Here is a 15,951-nt window from a genome sequence, read left to right as displayed (position 1 = left end):
ATATTATTATTATAATTATTAAAAATGTTTAAAATTATACAATAAAAAACTGTTTACCTATTTTTACATGCCTTATTTAATTCCAGTCATCCGTGACCCCTTTACGTCACTAGTAAGTACTACCCACTAACAACACTTGGCAATCAACTTATTTCTCTTATCAATATTATAATAAATATACATATATATTTCAGAATTTATAAAACTTAAATTATGTGAATCTTTCTCTTCCTTTATTATCCTAAATTATTATAAAAGAGAATATTTTAATACTCGTATTTTATATAAATTGTGTAAATTTTATGATTTTAATGCAAAAGATATGCTATTTTCTCAAGAATAATAATATTTTACTAAAAACGTTAGTATGCATGTATTCTTTGCTTGGGAAACGATTCGTTCGATTAATGTAACGAAGTTGAAAAATTCTGAAACAGTAATAATTCAACGCTGTTTCAACCACGAAACGAATCTTTTTGATTGCTACCTCACTCACTCGTTCATTATCGTGCAATTCGATGATGAAAATTATGGATCGATAACGTGTCGAGGATTCCTATTTAGAGAATGATCGATCGATAGATCGAACTTCTTCTTCGTTTCGTGAAATTTTTCCACTCGATTGAGTGATTGTTACCGTAATTATGCAACGTTGCAACAGTTCAAGAATACGCGTGGCTAGAAATAACGCGGGAATATTTGGCAACGCAAATAATTCCTTCTCTATTTCTGACCGGCTCGTAAACGACAAATCGAGCTATATGAAAACGAATAAAAATTCTTCGCATTACGTTATACGAGGGAAAAACAGAAAATTGAATTAATTTATTATTTTTTTATGTCCATCAAATTGGAAGATCATAAATTTTACTTTTTATGCACGTGACACGTGTTTATTAAGAATCAATTATGAATTATGATTTATAATAGAAAGTTTTTGAATTAGTCTTGTTTTTTTTTTCTTTTTTTTAATGAAAAAGATAATATTACAGCTTTTTTATTGTAAAGTCGTAAGAGTGGACAAAATTTTTGAATCGATTCTTTCTATCATAGATCCTGATACTGTGTTTTTCGAAAATGTAAAAACTTGAAGTATAGAAAATGTATACTTTGATGTAATTTCTCATAATATAATAGTACAAAGTCTCTGAATCTAACAAATCTATATTATTGTTAAATAAAAACATTTGATGCAAATTGAAGGGGTAATTCTACATTTTTCAAAATAAAAAACCAATTCGAATGAAATCATCTTTCACTCAATTTACACTCAATTTACGAACATTTATTCGAACACTTATTCCATTCGTTCTCTTTCAATTTAGAAGGGATTACAAACCGTGAACGTTCTTAATTTGTTGTTATTTCTCGAATTGAAAATTCGCGTAGGGAAATTAAAGTTTCAGAGAAATTGTAGCGTAAAATTTGAATTCTGCTCACGTGCACGATGTATACGTGCGCCACGATTTATGCGAGCTGAGAAACATCCGTGATCTCGTATCATCATATCGCGATTATTATTCTACGATCGATCATCGGTGATCCGTTATCTCTTACGAGAGCGTAAAAAAAAAAAAAAAAAAAAAAAAGGATAAGAATTCATTGGAGCTGCATAACAGGCACGTAAGCCCTACGTGTTTGGAAAAAAAGATGGGCTTTTAATAAACCGACGTTTATAAAGATCTTTGAACTATTGCCATGGTTTTTTTACCTCGTAAAAGACGCGGCCCGTTCACGTACTACTACGTGACATAACAATCCATTCTCTTTGAAAGTATTCCGCAATAAAACTTGCGCTTTTACTGATCCCTGTCACCGTGAAGTTTCCAATTCTGACTGTTCCCACCAGAGATTTACGATCACCGAGTCGAAATTCGCGTGTTTCCGTAATTTTGCAAAACGTTTTCTAAAAGTATATCATCAGAAGAGCATCCTTTAAATGGAAAAAAATATGATCGAGGGAGGAGATTGAGAATAAATTTTTTTTACAACGATGAATCTTTATACATTACCTTGTTTGCTTTTTCAAATAGTCCAAGACGGAAAATATTTCTTTTCGAGATAAAGAACGAAACCTTCTTATCTTAATGTTGTTGCAAAATATTCGCGGAAAATTTATTTAACAAAGCACAATTTTAAAAGAGAGAGAGAGAGAGAAAATATTGTTACAATATCGCGACAAATACTTTTGAAATTTCGTATAATCGATCGAATATCCGACCTAAATGAACTTAACCTTTCCCTCGTCCCACGAAACGTTTAAAAATATTTATAACTTTGTACAAAACGACACGTTCGATATATACTCGCTTCCTTAATAATAAAAGTAATTTTTCGAAGAATATAAAGAAACGATTGAAAAAATTGAGAAAATAAAATTCTCGATATTCGTCTTGTCTAATGATTAATAATTAAAAAATAACTTGGAATACTTTACGCGAGTCGAAATCGTCACGTTTGAGTTTTGAATGAATTTCGTTTCGAGGAAACGAAGCGTTCCAAGAGTATCGTCCTCGCCACGGCTATGATCGGAAAGGATGCGACGAAACTGTGTCGGCAGATCGATTTGGCAGTAAGTAACGGGAGGCTCGGTGTCTGGCAGAGGAGGAGTTTCTACATATAGAGGTAGAAACGAGTCGCGGAACGATTCAGTCTCGTCGAAGCCACGCGACATTCGGTGCCGAATCGCGGAAGTAAAAGCCGCCTCTGTTCTCGTCCAGGTGTGACGGTGGCCGTTTCCAACGTGGTGGCCGCATCAAGGGAACCTGGTGGCCGCACCACGTGTTTCCATTCTGCGCGCTCGCCGCCCCGTGCGAGGGAGGAGGCTTGCGAGACAAATTAACCCCTTTGGCCGATCTCCAGCTCGCTTAAGGTGTGTCAGTTTTTTTTTTTTTTTTTTTTTGGGAGAATCGGAATAATTTGGAATATTCGAATTTTTTATTTTTTGGAATATAATAATATGAGAACGGATATTTATAGATTCGAATCGAAGTTTAAACCTGGACTTTGAATTAAAAAAGCGCAGAAATTTGAATTTCGAGGTATTTTTGTATTCCTGTAATTTGAAATTAAAAAAGTGAAAATTACGATTTCGAATCATTTGGAGGCTTGAGAGATAAATTAATCTCTTTGGCCGATTTTTTGGAAATAATAATTTGGAATATTTGAATTTTTTATCGAAATTTGAGTCGAAGTTTAAACCTGGACTTTGAATTAAAAAAGCGCAGAAATTTGAATTTCGAGGTATTTTTGTATTCCTGTAATTTGAAATTAAAAAAGTGAAAATTACGATTTCGAATCATTTGAAATCGCAGAGATTTTAAAATTTAAGGTTTAATTTACGTTTAATTACGAAAGATTAAAAAAAAGAAGGAATAAAATCCGATAAAAGGTTTGAACGATGAAATTGAAAGGCGAGTACAAGCAAAAGTATAATTTGACGAAAGAATTAAATTCGGATGACGCATATGAAGATCGAAAGAGTTATTAAGAAATTATTTGAATTCTTTCTAATACGAATTCTAATCGCAAGGACAATTCACAACTGGAAACTGCTAATTTACAGTTTGGTCACGGTACGTTAAATTTCATGTACATACATACGATTTTTGATTACCAACAATACCTATGTTTACGCGCGCATGAAAGATTACATCGTTATCGTGAAATTCTTGGTCAGGGATTAAAATATGATTATCCATGACTTTACAGGGTCCAGAATATGCAGTAAAGTTCTTTTGTCTATGATAATCAACCGAATAATTATTACTTTATTTATAAATACAAAATACAAACACATTTACAAGATAAACGTGAATCGTTGCAGTAACAAGTTAATTGCTATGGTGAAATATTTCTAAGATATATTCAAGTAAAAGAATAAGGATTTTAAAGTGTGTAAATATCAAACTTAAAGGTTAGCTCGAGCCAATTAGAAGTTATAACTTTACAAGTCGGAAAAGAGAGAAACAATATTACGAGTATTTTTTAACATTTATTTTGAAACACGATTATTATTTATTCCATTTTTTCCCCATTACGATTCAAATTATCAACGTGAATAACTTAATACCTTTTCCAGAAACTAAACACGTTTAATAATAAAACCGAATCGATCGATTTTTCAAATTCAAAGATGAAATCGTTAATTAATTCGATCATTAAAAAAAAAATATATTTCGATTCGATCGGACAAAATTTATTAATATTGCAATTAACGGAAGGAGTCAAACCGCAATTAATTTCCATATTTTAACCTTTTATCATGTTTCACCCAGAATCTTTTCGAATATAATTAAACCTTTGTTATCAATAATATCTTCTGATATTAAATAAATTTACAAACGTGAATTAGCAAACAATGACAATGATCGAATTAAATTTAAGAATCTTTCATTATCAATATAAAGAGTTTCAAATTTTATTTTAAATAAGAAATATCTGGATATCCTCCTTATCCCATAAGGAGTTTATCCCATTAGCCTAAGTCTAAAATCTAGGTCGATAAGGAAGTTCGAAATTGTTTCGACTTTTTCCATAAGTAATTATCCAGGTGTAATGGGAACACAATGATAACGTGGCTCATTAACGCCGGTCATTAAGTGTTGGCACGGTATAACAGAACTCGGTATCAATTAGACGAATTCAGTTTCAATCGGCAGAATTTAATTATCCGCGGCGTCAAAGTGTGACTGCGGTTGGCTAATTAACTAGCTTCTGTTTCGATTATACATCCTCGATTTCCTGTCATCTCGCGAATATTACCGTCACACAGGATCGTGGTAAGTATTTGATCGAATTGTATCACGATTTGATTTTTGGAAATTAAATTTGGCTCGTTAAAAAAAAAAAAAAAAGAAAAGGAAAATTAATTAAATCTTGTTGAACATGTACAAAGAATAATTAATGTTTCCATGTTGAAACATTTGTAATGATATTCATAATACAGATTTTTTTAAAGTCCTTTGCATTATAATTTTTTTTCTTCTAATTAAAATAAAAAAAAAATAATATCGCAAAGGATAATAATAATCTTTGATTTTTCAGTGTTCGATTCTCAAATTATCGAAGATGTGACACCAGCAAACAAAATTAAATGAAAGGTTTTCTTTTGTAAAATAACAAAATTTCGATTTTTTGAATAGAGATATTCCAATTCATTCGTTGAAAAGAAATTGAAAGTTAATTCAAGATTTATGCGAAGAAAAATGGAATCCATATGTAATACTCTTGGCATTGAGAATGCAGAAAACGTAATACTAGATTTGCAACAACCGGTACACCTTCCTCCTTATCAATTTTCATTTTCGACGCAAATGAATATCGAAATGATTTATAGTCGCATGATTTATTTTTTGCTTTTCTGTCAACGCGATTTACGATTTCTTTAAAAAAAAAAATTTCGTTCTTCTGATAACAAAAGTCGAGAAACGACGTATATTATAATTTCACAATATTAATCAAAGAAATCTTGGATCAAAAATAAAAATTTTTGTTTATTCTCGTGAAAATTTTTCTCTATATAAGAGTGCATTCAAAATTGTTATTTCGTTTCCAAGTATCTTATCTCGAAATACTCGATTTTCTCATTTTATTATGAAAAATATAATTCGATTGAATTTTCGACAGATTCGACGGGCAAACTCGATCGATATGGAACCAGCTGGAATCTCGATAATACAGACGAGTGGAATCGCGGACAATGCGGGTGGAAAATCGAAAGACCTTGGCATCACGTTCAATCCGAGCTCTAGCATACAGGCTGCAAAGGAAAAGATCGTGACGCCATGTAAGTGAACTTTTCAACTATTTATCTTAGCTTCCACGGATATTTTGAATTTTTAAAGTCTTTTAAGCTTTAATCTTAGAAAATATTTTTCGTAAAAGATCTTTTAATTTCGAAGATATTTCAAAAAATATAGTAGTTATAAAGTTTGAGGGATGTTTTCAATTATTTCGAGTTTATATTAGAAATAAATCTAAGGATTTATTTATTTTTTCTTGCTTTGATTCTAAAATTAAATTAAAAATGATTCATCCAACGAAAGAGGAACGAAAATTTTCATTCTTATTAACTTCGTGTGCGAAAAAACAAAAATTAAAAAAAACGATATGTAGAAAAAAGAAAAGATGATTGGAGTTTCGTTTAATCCCGATGAAATTCCACCAGATATAAAAATTCGAGCGTACTTAGAAAGGTGAACGTTGTACATTCGATCTTACTCGGTGAAAGAAAAGAAAGTATGGGCAACGCGCCGTATATTTCAAGAAAACAAGATGCCAGAGATCTCGTGATCAACCGGAAAGTGCATCACGTGAAACGGAAGTTGTGAGCGGTGAATAATCGACCTTAATTATATTCTACGCTCCATATATTCATTTATCGTGAAAAACGACGAAAAAACTTGCCTACGTTACTAGAAAAATTGTCTCATAATGGAGAATATCTATCTATGGTGCATTTATTCTTTCGTTTAGTTCTTTTTTTGGAATAAAAAAAGTAACTAGAATATCACGTTAGATGGATGTCATTACGCGAGAAAAATTAAGGAAAATAAATTTTGTGGAAAGTTCAATTTATTATAAATATCACTAAATTATGAAAACTCATCAAACAACTTTTAAATAAAACTTTTCGTTTTTGCGTGTCAAATTTCAGTTCAATTGAATTTTGAAAAACGATTCGATTAATTGCATTTGCATATATCAGAGATTTGAATGATTCTATGATGAATAATAACTCAAAAGATAGCTCATTCGTTACATTGTGACATAGTGTGAAGTAATTATCACCGTGTTGAGGAACAGTCATTGCCATGCGTGTAAATCAACAAGCTACAAATTGCCGGATAATAAAATCATATATTTATTATGACTTTACTACGCCTCATCTAATTTATAAGACTTATTTTTAGATTAGCAGACCTGCTATTTGAACTTGAGAATTGTTAAGGTTAGAAAAATATTTCTAGGGATCGTTAACCTTAAAATCTTACATTTCTCTGAATATGATCATAAAAATAAATATTTTTTCCCTAAAAAGTTGTAATTGATAAATTATGATATTGAAAATTTAATGCATCACTTTAAAAATGAAACGAGATTATACTACCATGAAAATGATTTTCAAGAAATGTCAACAATACCTCGTCTTTTCCCACGACCAGAAAACCATGTCGATACTCAGCAACAAGACTTAAACCCGGTTTCTAAAAGCACCGTTATGGAAATTGAGGGCTGTTGAAAATATCATGTTAATTTCCAACTTTTTGAGCCCTCTTTATAATGCATTAATATATAAATAATGAACGTACCTTGAATTAACACGAGAAACAAATATTTATTAATTATTGATTGATTCTATGTAAAAATTATTGATATCAAGCAAACTAATTATTAACGACTCAAAAAAATATATTTTTTTTAATATAATTATATTTCTTGATAAAAAAAAATTATTTAGAAATGTTTATATGTAATTATGTTTTGAAAAAATGGTCATCGTATCATTTCTTTCGAATGATCCACCGTGAAATGGTTAATAATAAAAAATTTTTACTAATAGGATTAAAAATTAAGTAATTTAACTAATAAGAAAACTTTAAGTCATTTCAATTGAAAAGAATAACAAACTCACAATGATAAAGTAGTTTGAATTGATGGTTGAATTCATAGTAATTCGAATAATCTGAATAAGGTTTTAAAATAAAGAAAGCGAAACCTCATCTTCTAAATATCTTATTGTCACACCGATTGTTTATTCTGATTTATAGATCCATTAACGAAATATATTCTTATGGTTGTCCTACTTGCAAAACGCGAAATCATGTGAAATAATATCCTTCATGGTGGCGCCACAATATCGATATAATCGAAGTGATTTCCCTTATTTTCCTCGTTCCACATACTTTCGAATGATACTTTCTTTCCAGTCTGTAAAAGTCATCGATAAACCTGATTCTTCAAGAAATTTCTAATTGGAACACATCCAATTCACAATTTATCCATTATTTGAATTCGTAAATTCTAATGAATGATCCTTCAGGAGAATCTTCAAACGTATTTTCATCTCATGAAAACCGATCCATAAATTCTATTTACTTTGTCTTAGAAAGTAACGAGATGCACCATCTTATGAACGTGTGTAAGTGAAAGGAACCTAATCTGACTCTATATAAAGTGATATTAGATAATGTAGAAATCCCTTAATGATATTTCTATGAAATGTGCATTTAAAAAATATACAAAATAATAAAATAGCACTAATGAAATAAATATTAAGTTGAAGAAATTTTAAATGAAGATTTTATTATTATTAAACATAACGCTGATTACTTAAAGTTTTTATATACATATGATATGATGTGGAAAGAGGATAAATAGTGTTGTTTTGGAAACCGGTCTATGCATTCACTGCGAACTTGACCTACTGTCATACTTGTAACTCATTTAAGTATGTACAGATATAAAAAGATACAGCTAAACTATGATCAGTTTGATAAGAGATCTCGATGAAATAATCAAATTAATTATCATAATTAATTTTACCCTGATATTTTGAATGTTTTTTTTAAAATTATAAAAATTAATATAAATAACAATAAAGATTTCTTAGGAGATTTCTAACTATTCAATGTTTTTTAAATATTTTTTTAAATCAATATCTATCTAATCTTAATTGCGTGTTATTATCTCAGCAAACTAACCTGAATTCAATTAGAAGAAGAAAAATTTTTTCCTATTTAGATTATAGAGAATTTGTTAAGCGAAGAGATGCTGAGGTGAACATGTTGCGGAAAGCACGGAAGCGACGTTAATTGGAGCGTGGAACGCTCGAGCAAGAAGTAGTCCTCGATCTTAGGGAGCTTTTGCGCGTGTTCTCGTCGAATCGTGTGCTATATGAACCAGGCAGCGACTAAACTGCGGCGAGACAGAAATTAATTCCATGCGCGCTTTCTACTCCAGTCTCTCGACACGCTATTAATTCGAGAGGGACTCTATTGTTTCGGTTTTAAATATATCGAGATATCTATAAATCATGTGATGTACTTTCTTCGAGTTTATGATGTTACATTACAAGCATATATTAAATGGAAAAAATTTCTGACTTACGAAAAAACGAAAGAAGAAATTTCATTTTATTTCAGATAAATTAAATACATATTATGTGATGAAATATCAATTTATCAGACTTTTTATCATCAGGATTTTTCATCGACATAATCATTTTCTTCTTTATCGAGCCATGCGATTGAGTGATTGGTAATTCTTTCTATTATGAGTAGATGGCGTATAGAGTAGCACTATAAATTGTAATTGATATAGGAAATAAGGAAAACGTGGATTTTTTATCGAGTTCGAAAGGTAAACGATGATCCTTTCACTTTTCTAAGTCATGTTTTCTAATTATGAACGAGTAACTTTCATCGTAATTACAGGTAACACCTAAACTTCTTATAATTCTACTCGTAATTATGAAACTCAGATACCATCAACGAACTTCTATATAAATGATCTTATGAAACAAAAATTTCAAATCACTATTAGTTATACGCAATTTTCTAAAACTTCCTCATTCTTAAATAAATTATAATAAAATTTGTACCATATTATGAGAAAAAGTTTTCTAATTGCTATTTCAAGCAATTCACACTACTTTACATTTTTATGTAACAAGAGTTTTCATGTTACATAAAAAAGTAATAGCTTAAACATACATTCAAGATATTTTATAACATTAATAAACTATTACATTCAGTTTAAATATATCAGATATGATATAATATTCATTAAGGTTGATCTCATATGTATTCCTATATATTCTGAATTCTATATTATTAAATTTTTTTTTTTTAATTTACATATAGAAAATTATATACATATAATATATATTTATATATAAAATTATACATATATATATCTTAAATCTAAAAACCAGTTTTTTTCTACTTTATATATTATCAATTTAAACTTATTTCACATCAAATTATTCTTTTTTACAATTCGAATAAAATATACAATATACATAACCTAATTTTATATAAAGAATATACATTCTGTAAAAGTTAAAGCATTTCTATAGACTTGAATAATACTATGGTCTCCCCTTTTCCAATAATTAGGCTTTTGTCAATATGGAATCAAACCTGAAAGCCGAGGTAAACGCCAATGAGTGATCGCTGTCACTCTCGATGGGACGTTAATGGAAATTGTGCGTGACACATGTTGCCTTCTAATTATATCCGGCCGGTATACGGTTAATCACGAGAACTCTACGTAATTCTGGGCCAAACGTGTTTCCGCATATCCTATGTCTAACTATGCACGCGAGAGAATCTGTGGATAAAATTGGGTTATCTGAAAATTGTCAACGAGTTTCGAAATTTCTAATCAAAATTGTAATTTTTTTATTACAGCTTTATAAAATATACAAAAATTTTTGCCCTAACGATGATTTCTTTTAGTGATTTTTTCCATATATTTTAAAAGATAAACTCAAAGTTAATTGATTTATTAAAATATACAGAATGATTCATTAAATATATTTTCAGAAATTATGTGGATGATTTGGCTGAATACATAAAATAATTCATTTATCGTAATACTGCTAAAAGTCTTGAAAATTACTTAACAAGATACTTGAGAGATATATTTAACAATGATTCACGTTTAATGTTCCAGGAAAATTTATTAAAGACTAGTTTTTCTCAAAAACTATAGAACTAAAAAATTTAGAAGTTTATACATTTTACATGCTACAGAAAAAATTATGATGAAAAATATAAATAACTTTTTTTATCATTAATTATATCTTGTTTCATTCAATATATTAGAAACGAGATTGAGTGAAAAAAAGAATCTACTAAAATATATTCAATGTTAGTACAGTTTTCATAATAATTATATGATAAATATTATGAATGAAAAATCTTAGATTTTATATTTCACATTTATCCATCCAGAAATTCATATGACCTATGCTATTGATTTCTTCATCATTGATAGCATTCTTTTATCATTTTTAATATATGTATACGTAATAGTGACCCGAGATTAGTGGCTCTCTGCGATAAATGGAACAGAAATACTTATAATCAGGCTTGGATATTGTTCAATAAAAGTATATAATTCTTGCTACATCACTTAAAATACATACTGATTATAAAAATATAATTTTTAATTATTCATTTATTTCGAAAAATTTTTAAATTTCTTTTAAAACTATTTATTTTTCCAATTCTAAGAGATTTTTTAAGAGATGATAAACTTCTACAATATTGACCGTCACTGTGCAAGTTTATACATCTATACATAATCATATTGGATCCATGAATTTTCTCTCTAAAAAAATCCAATTTATTTTCCACTTTCAGATATATTTGATTTTGAGTAATCTGTTCTGATCAGAATCAAAATTTCTGCAAAATTTTTAATCATTTTTATAAGTGTAATTTCATATACAGGATGATTCACACAAAAGTGATTCAAGTGTAGTGTCGAAAGGTAAGTTAGATTCTTTTATAAGCATATAGTTTCATATATACAGGATAAATATTCTCAACATTTTTTTACAAATCTAGGATTTCATAAACAGAATACTTCAAACTAAATTAATTCAAGATACAAACAGATTTAGAACATTTTCATACCAAATCAAAGATCCTCAACACAGATACAAGATTTACAAAATATCCTAAAAATAACACAACTCAAGAAATGTTCAAATAAATTTAAAATATATTTTTTTAACAAAACCGAAGGTAAATTAAATCCTTATCACAATTTTTTACAAAATATATGTATATAAGATTTCATGTAGAATCAAGTAACGTAATTTAACATATAAACAACAATTCTAATAGCAGAATAAGTTTCTAGAGACCTCATTTCCACCCTCGCCTAATGCCCTACCCAGGATTGTAGATTGTAGAGCGAGTGGTGCAAAGAGGAAATTTCGCATGATCCAGGGGCAATTCCATCTGGAAACGGCATCGATCGTGCACGTCCACGGTTACCTTAATGAGTCGGGGAGGGGCTGCCGACGTAATTAAGAAAATTGCAGCCGATCGAGCGTGGATCTGCCGTGCGCCACGAAAATCTCGCACGTGCTTGCGAGCATTATTCCACCTCGGCTCGAATATCAAGCCACGGCGGCTCCTCTAATGTTCCACCTTTCTCCTGCCGCAGTTTCTTCATTATGCATTCGCCGCGTGTCTCTTCGTTAAACCTCTTTCTTCGACCAATAGCCATCTCCTTGACATCTGTATTCCACCGAAGCCTCTGTTTACTTTGGCGCCAACGATATCGGCCACCATTCCCATTACCATGTTTCTAACCCGTTTCGTCCAATCTCTTTAACTGGGAGATCCAGATGTGGGCTATATCGCGTGGTGAAAATTTAAATGGAAATTCATCGTTTCGCGCAAGATGTGGCTGCAATTGGTTTTATAATTTTTCACAGTTATTCGAACCGTTCAATTTCACGTGCATCAAGGAAAATTCATTCTCTTTGACGCACGAACTCTTAGCGAAGTGATGTATTATGCAACTCGAAAAACGTGTTCTTATATGCCATCATGAGAAAGTTCTTTAGGATTCTAAATTGAAAATGAAGAAAATGATTTTACGATTTTGTTATTCTTTAAATCCGATAAATTTGATTAACAAAATAACGTGTTATTGTATTCAAATCACGGTTTCTTTTTATTTTTTGTGCAAAAGTACGTTCTTGAATTTTAAGAAAATATTTTATTATGCAATCTATGAGATTTTTTGGAAGAAATCTATCTTTCTTAAAAATGATCGTACGTTCGAAAGTGGAATATTCTTCCTAACAATTATTAAATAGACGATGCATCAAATTTTCTTCACAAGAATTTTTTTACGGCAAGATCGAAATCAACTTTTGATTTTAGGAAATCATAGATTTTCTTTCTTTTTTTTTTTTTTTTCGTTCCAGGCTTGAACAGTTTGACAAATGAAACTGTCAGCGGTTGGGAGATATTTACCATTGCCCTCAGTGAGACAATTGGCACTGCCATTTTGGTGTTCATAGGATGTGCAGGCTGCATTGGGAGTTTGGGGATTAACCCTTCAGTATTACAAATCTCTTTAACATTTGGACTAGCTGTCTTGATAGCTATACAGGTGAGAAGTCTTGAAAAATGATCCTACATTATTACAGAATGCTGTTTTTTTAGATAAGAAAAGATGAATCTTTTCTTATCCAAAAAATTTCATTGAATTTTCTTCATCTTTTGGAATAAATGAATTTTAATAAGAGAAGTATTCATGAAAATATTTAATAAATTTAAGTGAAAGAATCTAATTTAAAAAAGAACTAGAGTAGAAAAATATTAATAATTTTAATTTTTCATAACGTTCTAATTAACAATTTTCGATATTTGTTCAGAATTCAGGCATGGCGCCAATAATATTTGATTATAATTAATTCAATATTAGTTTAAATTAAAATTTTCGTTTCTTTGGACGAGAAATAATGTTAATGAAGTTCAGATAGGTTGATTCAATTCAACTTTCCTGTTTGACACTTCTAAAACTCATCATCTATTTACAATTGCTAATCAAGCCTATCCAAACAAAAAATCAAAAGGTCAACGATTAGATTGAAATTCTATTTTTAAATTTCCGGCAACCCAATTCCATTTCAATCATGTACATTCTCTTTTTTCCTTTTCAAAGCTCTATTTTATTCTATTTTTAAATTTTTTAAAGATCTTTGATTCATTCATTTCGATTATAAAATTCCTCCATAAATGCTTTTTTACTTAAATATATTTTACTCCTTCCACTTTTATATTTTATTTTTCACAGAGCATTGGACACATCAGTGGCGCACACATAAATCCCTCTATAACAGTAGCAGCACTGATCCTAGGGAAAAAATCTTTACCTATGTCAATCTTGTATATTATTGCCCAATGTATCGGTGCAATGTTAGGCTACGGTCTTCTTAAGGTAAAACGCTATATTAAAGATCAATGCTTTAATATTTTACTTTCTAAATTTATTATTTTTCTCCTATTTATATATTCTTGCATAATATTCACGGTATATTTTAATTTATTTTATTTCAAAATTTGACATGGTTTATTTTCCATTCTATTTTCCTTTTTTATAAGATAATTATTATATTAAAAATTTATCTCACTATTTGATTCTTAATGATGTAATCTCGATAAGAGATTTACCTATTTCGTAATCACATTTTTTTCTTCTCACCAGGTGATAACTCCAGTGAATCTAATGTACGCCACTACTCCAGACACAGCATCGTCCTTCTGCATGACCGACATCCACAAAAATCTGAACATATTTCAGGGCATAATGGCGGAATTCTTAGCGACCTTGATTTTGGTTTTATTCGCGTGCGGTTTATGGGACGATAGAAATTCGAAGAATACAGATTCGGTGCCCATAAGATTTGGTTTCTGTATCACGGTACTTTGCTTAATTTTCATCCCCTATACCGGATGCAGCCTCAATCCAGCAAGGACATTGGGCCCAGCCATATGGAATGGCTATTGGAGAAATCATTGGATCTACTGGTTAGGTCCAATCTGTGGCGCAATTGTGGCGTCGTTGATATATCGATATATATTTCTATACAAGAGAACCGAGACTGATTTTGGACAAAGAGAATAAGAACAAAGAGTAATGATGGTAGGTAGAGATGAAAATAGCCGAATATCCTGCAATCCTACTTTCTTTTCATAGATTAGAATTATCTTTAATTTAAATTTTTAAATTAAAAGCAAAGACGCAGATTTTCATTTCCTTGGTAAAATGTCTTAAAATCTAATACTTTTTTTATTTTCATTCTTTAATTTTCAATATTAAAAAAATCATATATTATTTCTGTGGATCTAGAATCAAGTGTATTAATAATTTCAAAATCCTAATATGATTCTGAAAACAGTTGATACAAGTTTTCATGCAATTTCTTCTATTCTATTTTCTTCTCTATACAAAAAATTTCTTTCATCCTTTTTATTTATTTCTTTATCCATTCTATTTCACCGAAACGAAGAAAGAGAAATGTGAAAATAGGTCGAGCCACGTTAATCGACTGTCATTTTACTTTCAGCGAGCAAAATCGCATTTCGATAGTCCATGTTCGCAATTCGAGCGAGAAATCCTAATCGTATTGCACAAAGCGGAAGTGAAGGATTGAAATGGTCTCGAGGAGGAGTTCTTGATTGCGTAGACTGATCTTTCTCTTTTTCCATCGCTGTTTTTTCTTATATTCTCTTTTTTCACGAAATATTGCTACGTGTAAAATTAATCGTGAAAAGGAATTCAGATTATATGCCAATCAATGATTAATATGATTAATATGATTTCGACGAAAGAATACCAAAAAATAATATGAGTGGCAGAGCGATTAAAAATTGTAAAATATTTTTTTGAAATATTATGTATATAATATTTAAGATGAATCATCGATAAACGGAACTCTGATTTGTACAATATCTTCCGTTCTCTGAGTGATGAATTTTTTAAGAATTCCTTTATTCCCTTTATTAAAATCATGATCTCGTGTTTTTGGATATGAAGACAAAAGTAAATAAATTTGATACATTTTAAAAAATTCATTGTATATTTTTATCACATTTATCCTATTTTCTTATTGTTTCTGTATTTTACAATGATCTATTTTATTTTCGTTTCACAAAAAATGGAAAAAGTTTTAAAGATTAGAATTTTTAACTAGGACTATAAGCTTTTCAAGTTTCAAATTTTTATTATATATATATCTATGTATTTTCTACACTCTAATATTTACACTTAAGAATCTAAAATATTGTTAATTCTAAGTCTAACCTATTCTATCTATATTAAACTTTTAATATCTTTAAATAAAATTTTTTTTCTCCAAAAATTGTGTATTTGAAAATCACCCACTATATTCCCGCGAATTTCTTTTCTTTT

The 15,951-nt window shown here is 29.8% G+C and overlaps 2 protein-coding genes and 1 long non-coding RNA gene across 9 annotated transcripts in view; 2 read left to right on the top strand and 1 right to left on the bottom strand.

The window, feature by feature from the left end:
- beta'COP (coatomer subunit beta') overlaps positions 1-15,951 on the bottom strand; it is a 53,226-nt gene that overhangs the window by 11,047 nt on the left and 26,228 nt on the right. The window lies entirely within an intron of this gene.
- Positions 2,559-15,901, top strand: LOC100863529 (aquaporin-like). Of its 6 annotated transcripts, none has more exons than XM_086905891.1 (7): positions 2,651-2,872; positions 3,332-3,575; positions 5,629-5,788; positions 12,959-13,146; positions 13,834-13,977; positions 14,245-14,682; positions 15,107-15,901. In XM_086905891.1, exons 2-6 carry the CDS (start codon positions 3,459-3,461, stop codon positions 14,662-14,664), a joined length of 1,029 nt encoding a protein of 342 aa, XP_086762017.1. In that variant the 5' UTR covers positions 2,651-2,872; positions 3,332-3,458; the 3' UTR covers positions 14,665-14,682; positions 15,107-15,901. The 6 variants fall into 6 exon arrangements, with proteins under 6 accessions (XP_003694175.1, XP_086762017.1, XP_086762016.1 ...); XM_086905890.1 differs by having other exon boundaries at positions 2,688-2,872; positions 3,358-3,575; XM_003694127.4 differs by lacking the exon at positions 3,332-3,575 and having other exon boundaries at positions 2,559-2,872.
- On the top strand, positions 10,962-12,925 carry LOC116414467 (uncharacterized). 2 transcript variants are annotated; one of them, XR_015291489.1, is made up of 3 exons: positions 10,962-11,119; positions 11,373-11,502; positions 11,580-12,925. It is a non-coding gene; the product is annotated as an uncharacterized LOC116414467 (long non-coding RNA). The 2 variants fall into 2 exon arrangements; XR_004225009.2 differs by having other exon boundaries at positions 10,981-11,502.

This window comes from Apis florea, unplaced genomic scaffold (genome assembly GCF_048593485.1).
Source record: "Apis florea isolate Af1SG1 unplaced genomic scaffold, ASM4859348v1 contig_2492_pilon, whole genome shotgun sequence".
Lineage (NCBI taxonomy): Eukaryota > Metazoa > Arthropoda > Insecta > Hymenoptera > Apidae > Apis > Apis florea.
This window is presented reverse-complemented; position numbering and strand designations above follow the sequence as displayed.

Coding starts and splice junctions, on each gene's coding strand:
- LOC100863529 (XM_086905891.1), top strand. CDS start 3,459: ATGACGCATATGAAGATCGAAAGAGTTATTAAGAAATTATTTGAATTC. Junction 5,789..12,958: donor GGAAAAGATCGTGACGCCAT/GTAAGTGAACTT, acceptor TTTTCGTTCCAG/GCTTGAACAGTTTGACAAAT. Junction 13,978..14,244: donor TAGGCTACGGTCTTCTTAAG/GTAAAACGCTAT, acceptor TCTTCTCACCAG/GTGATAACTCCAGTGAATCT.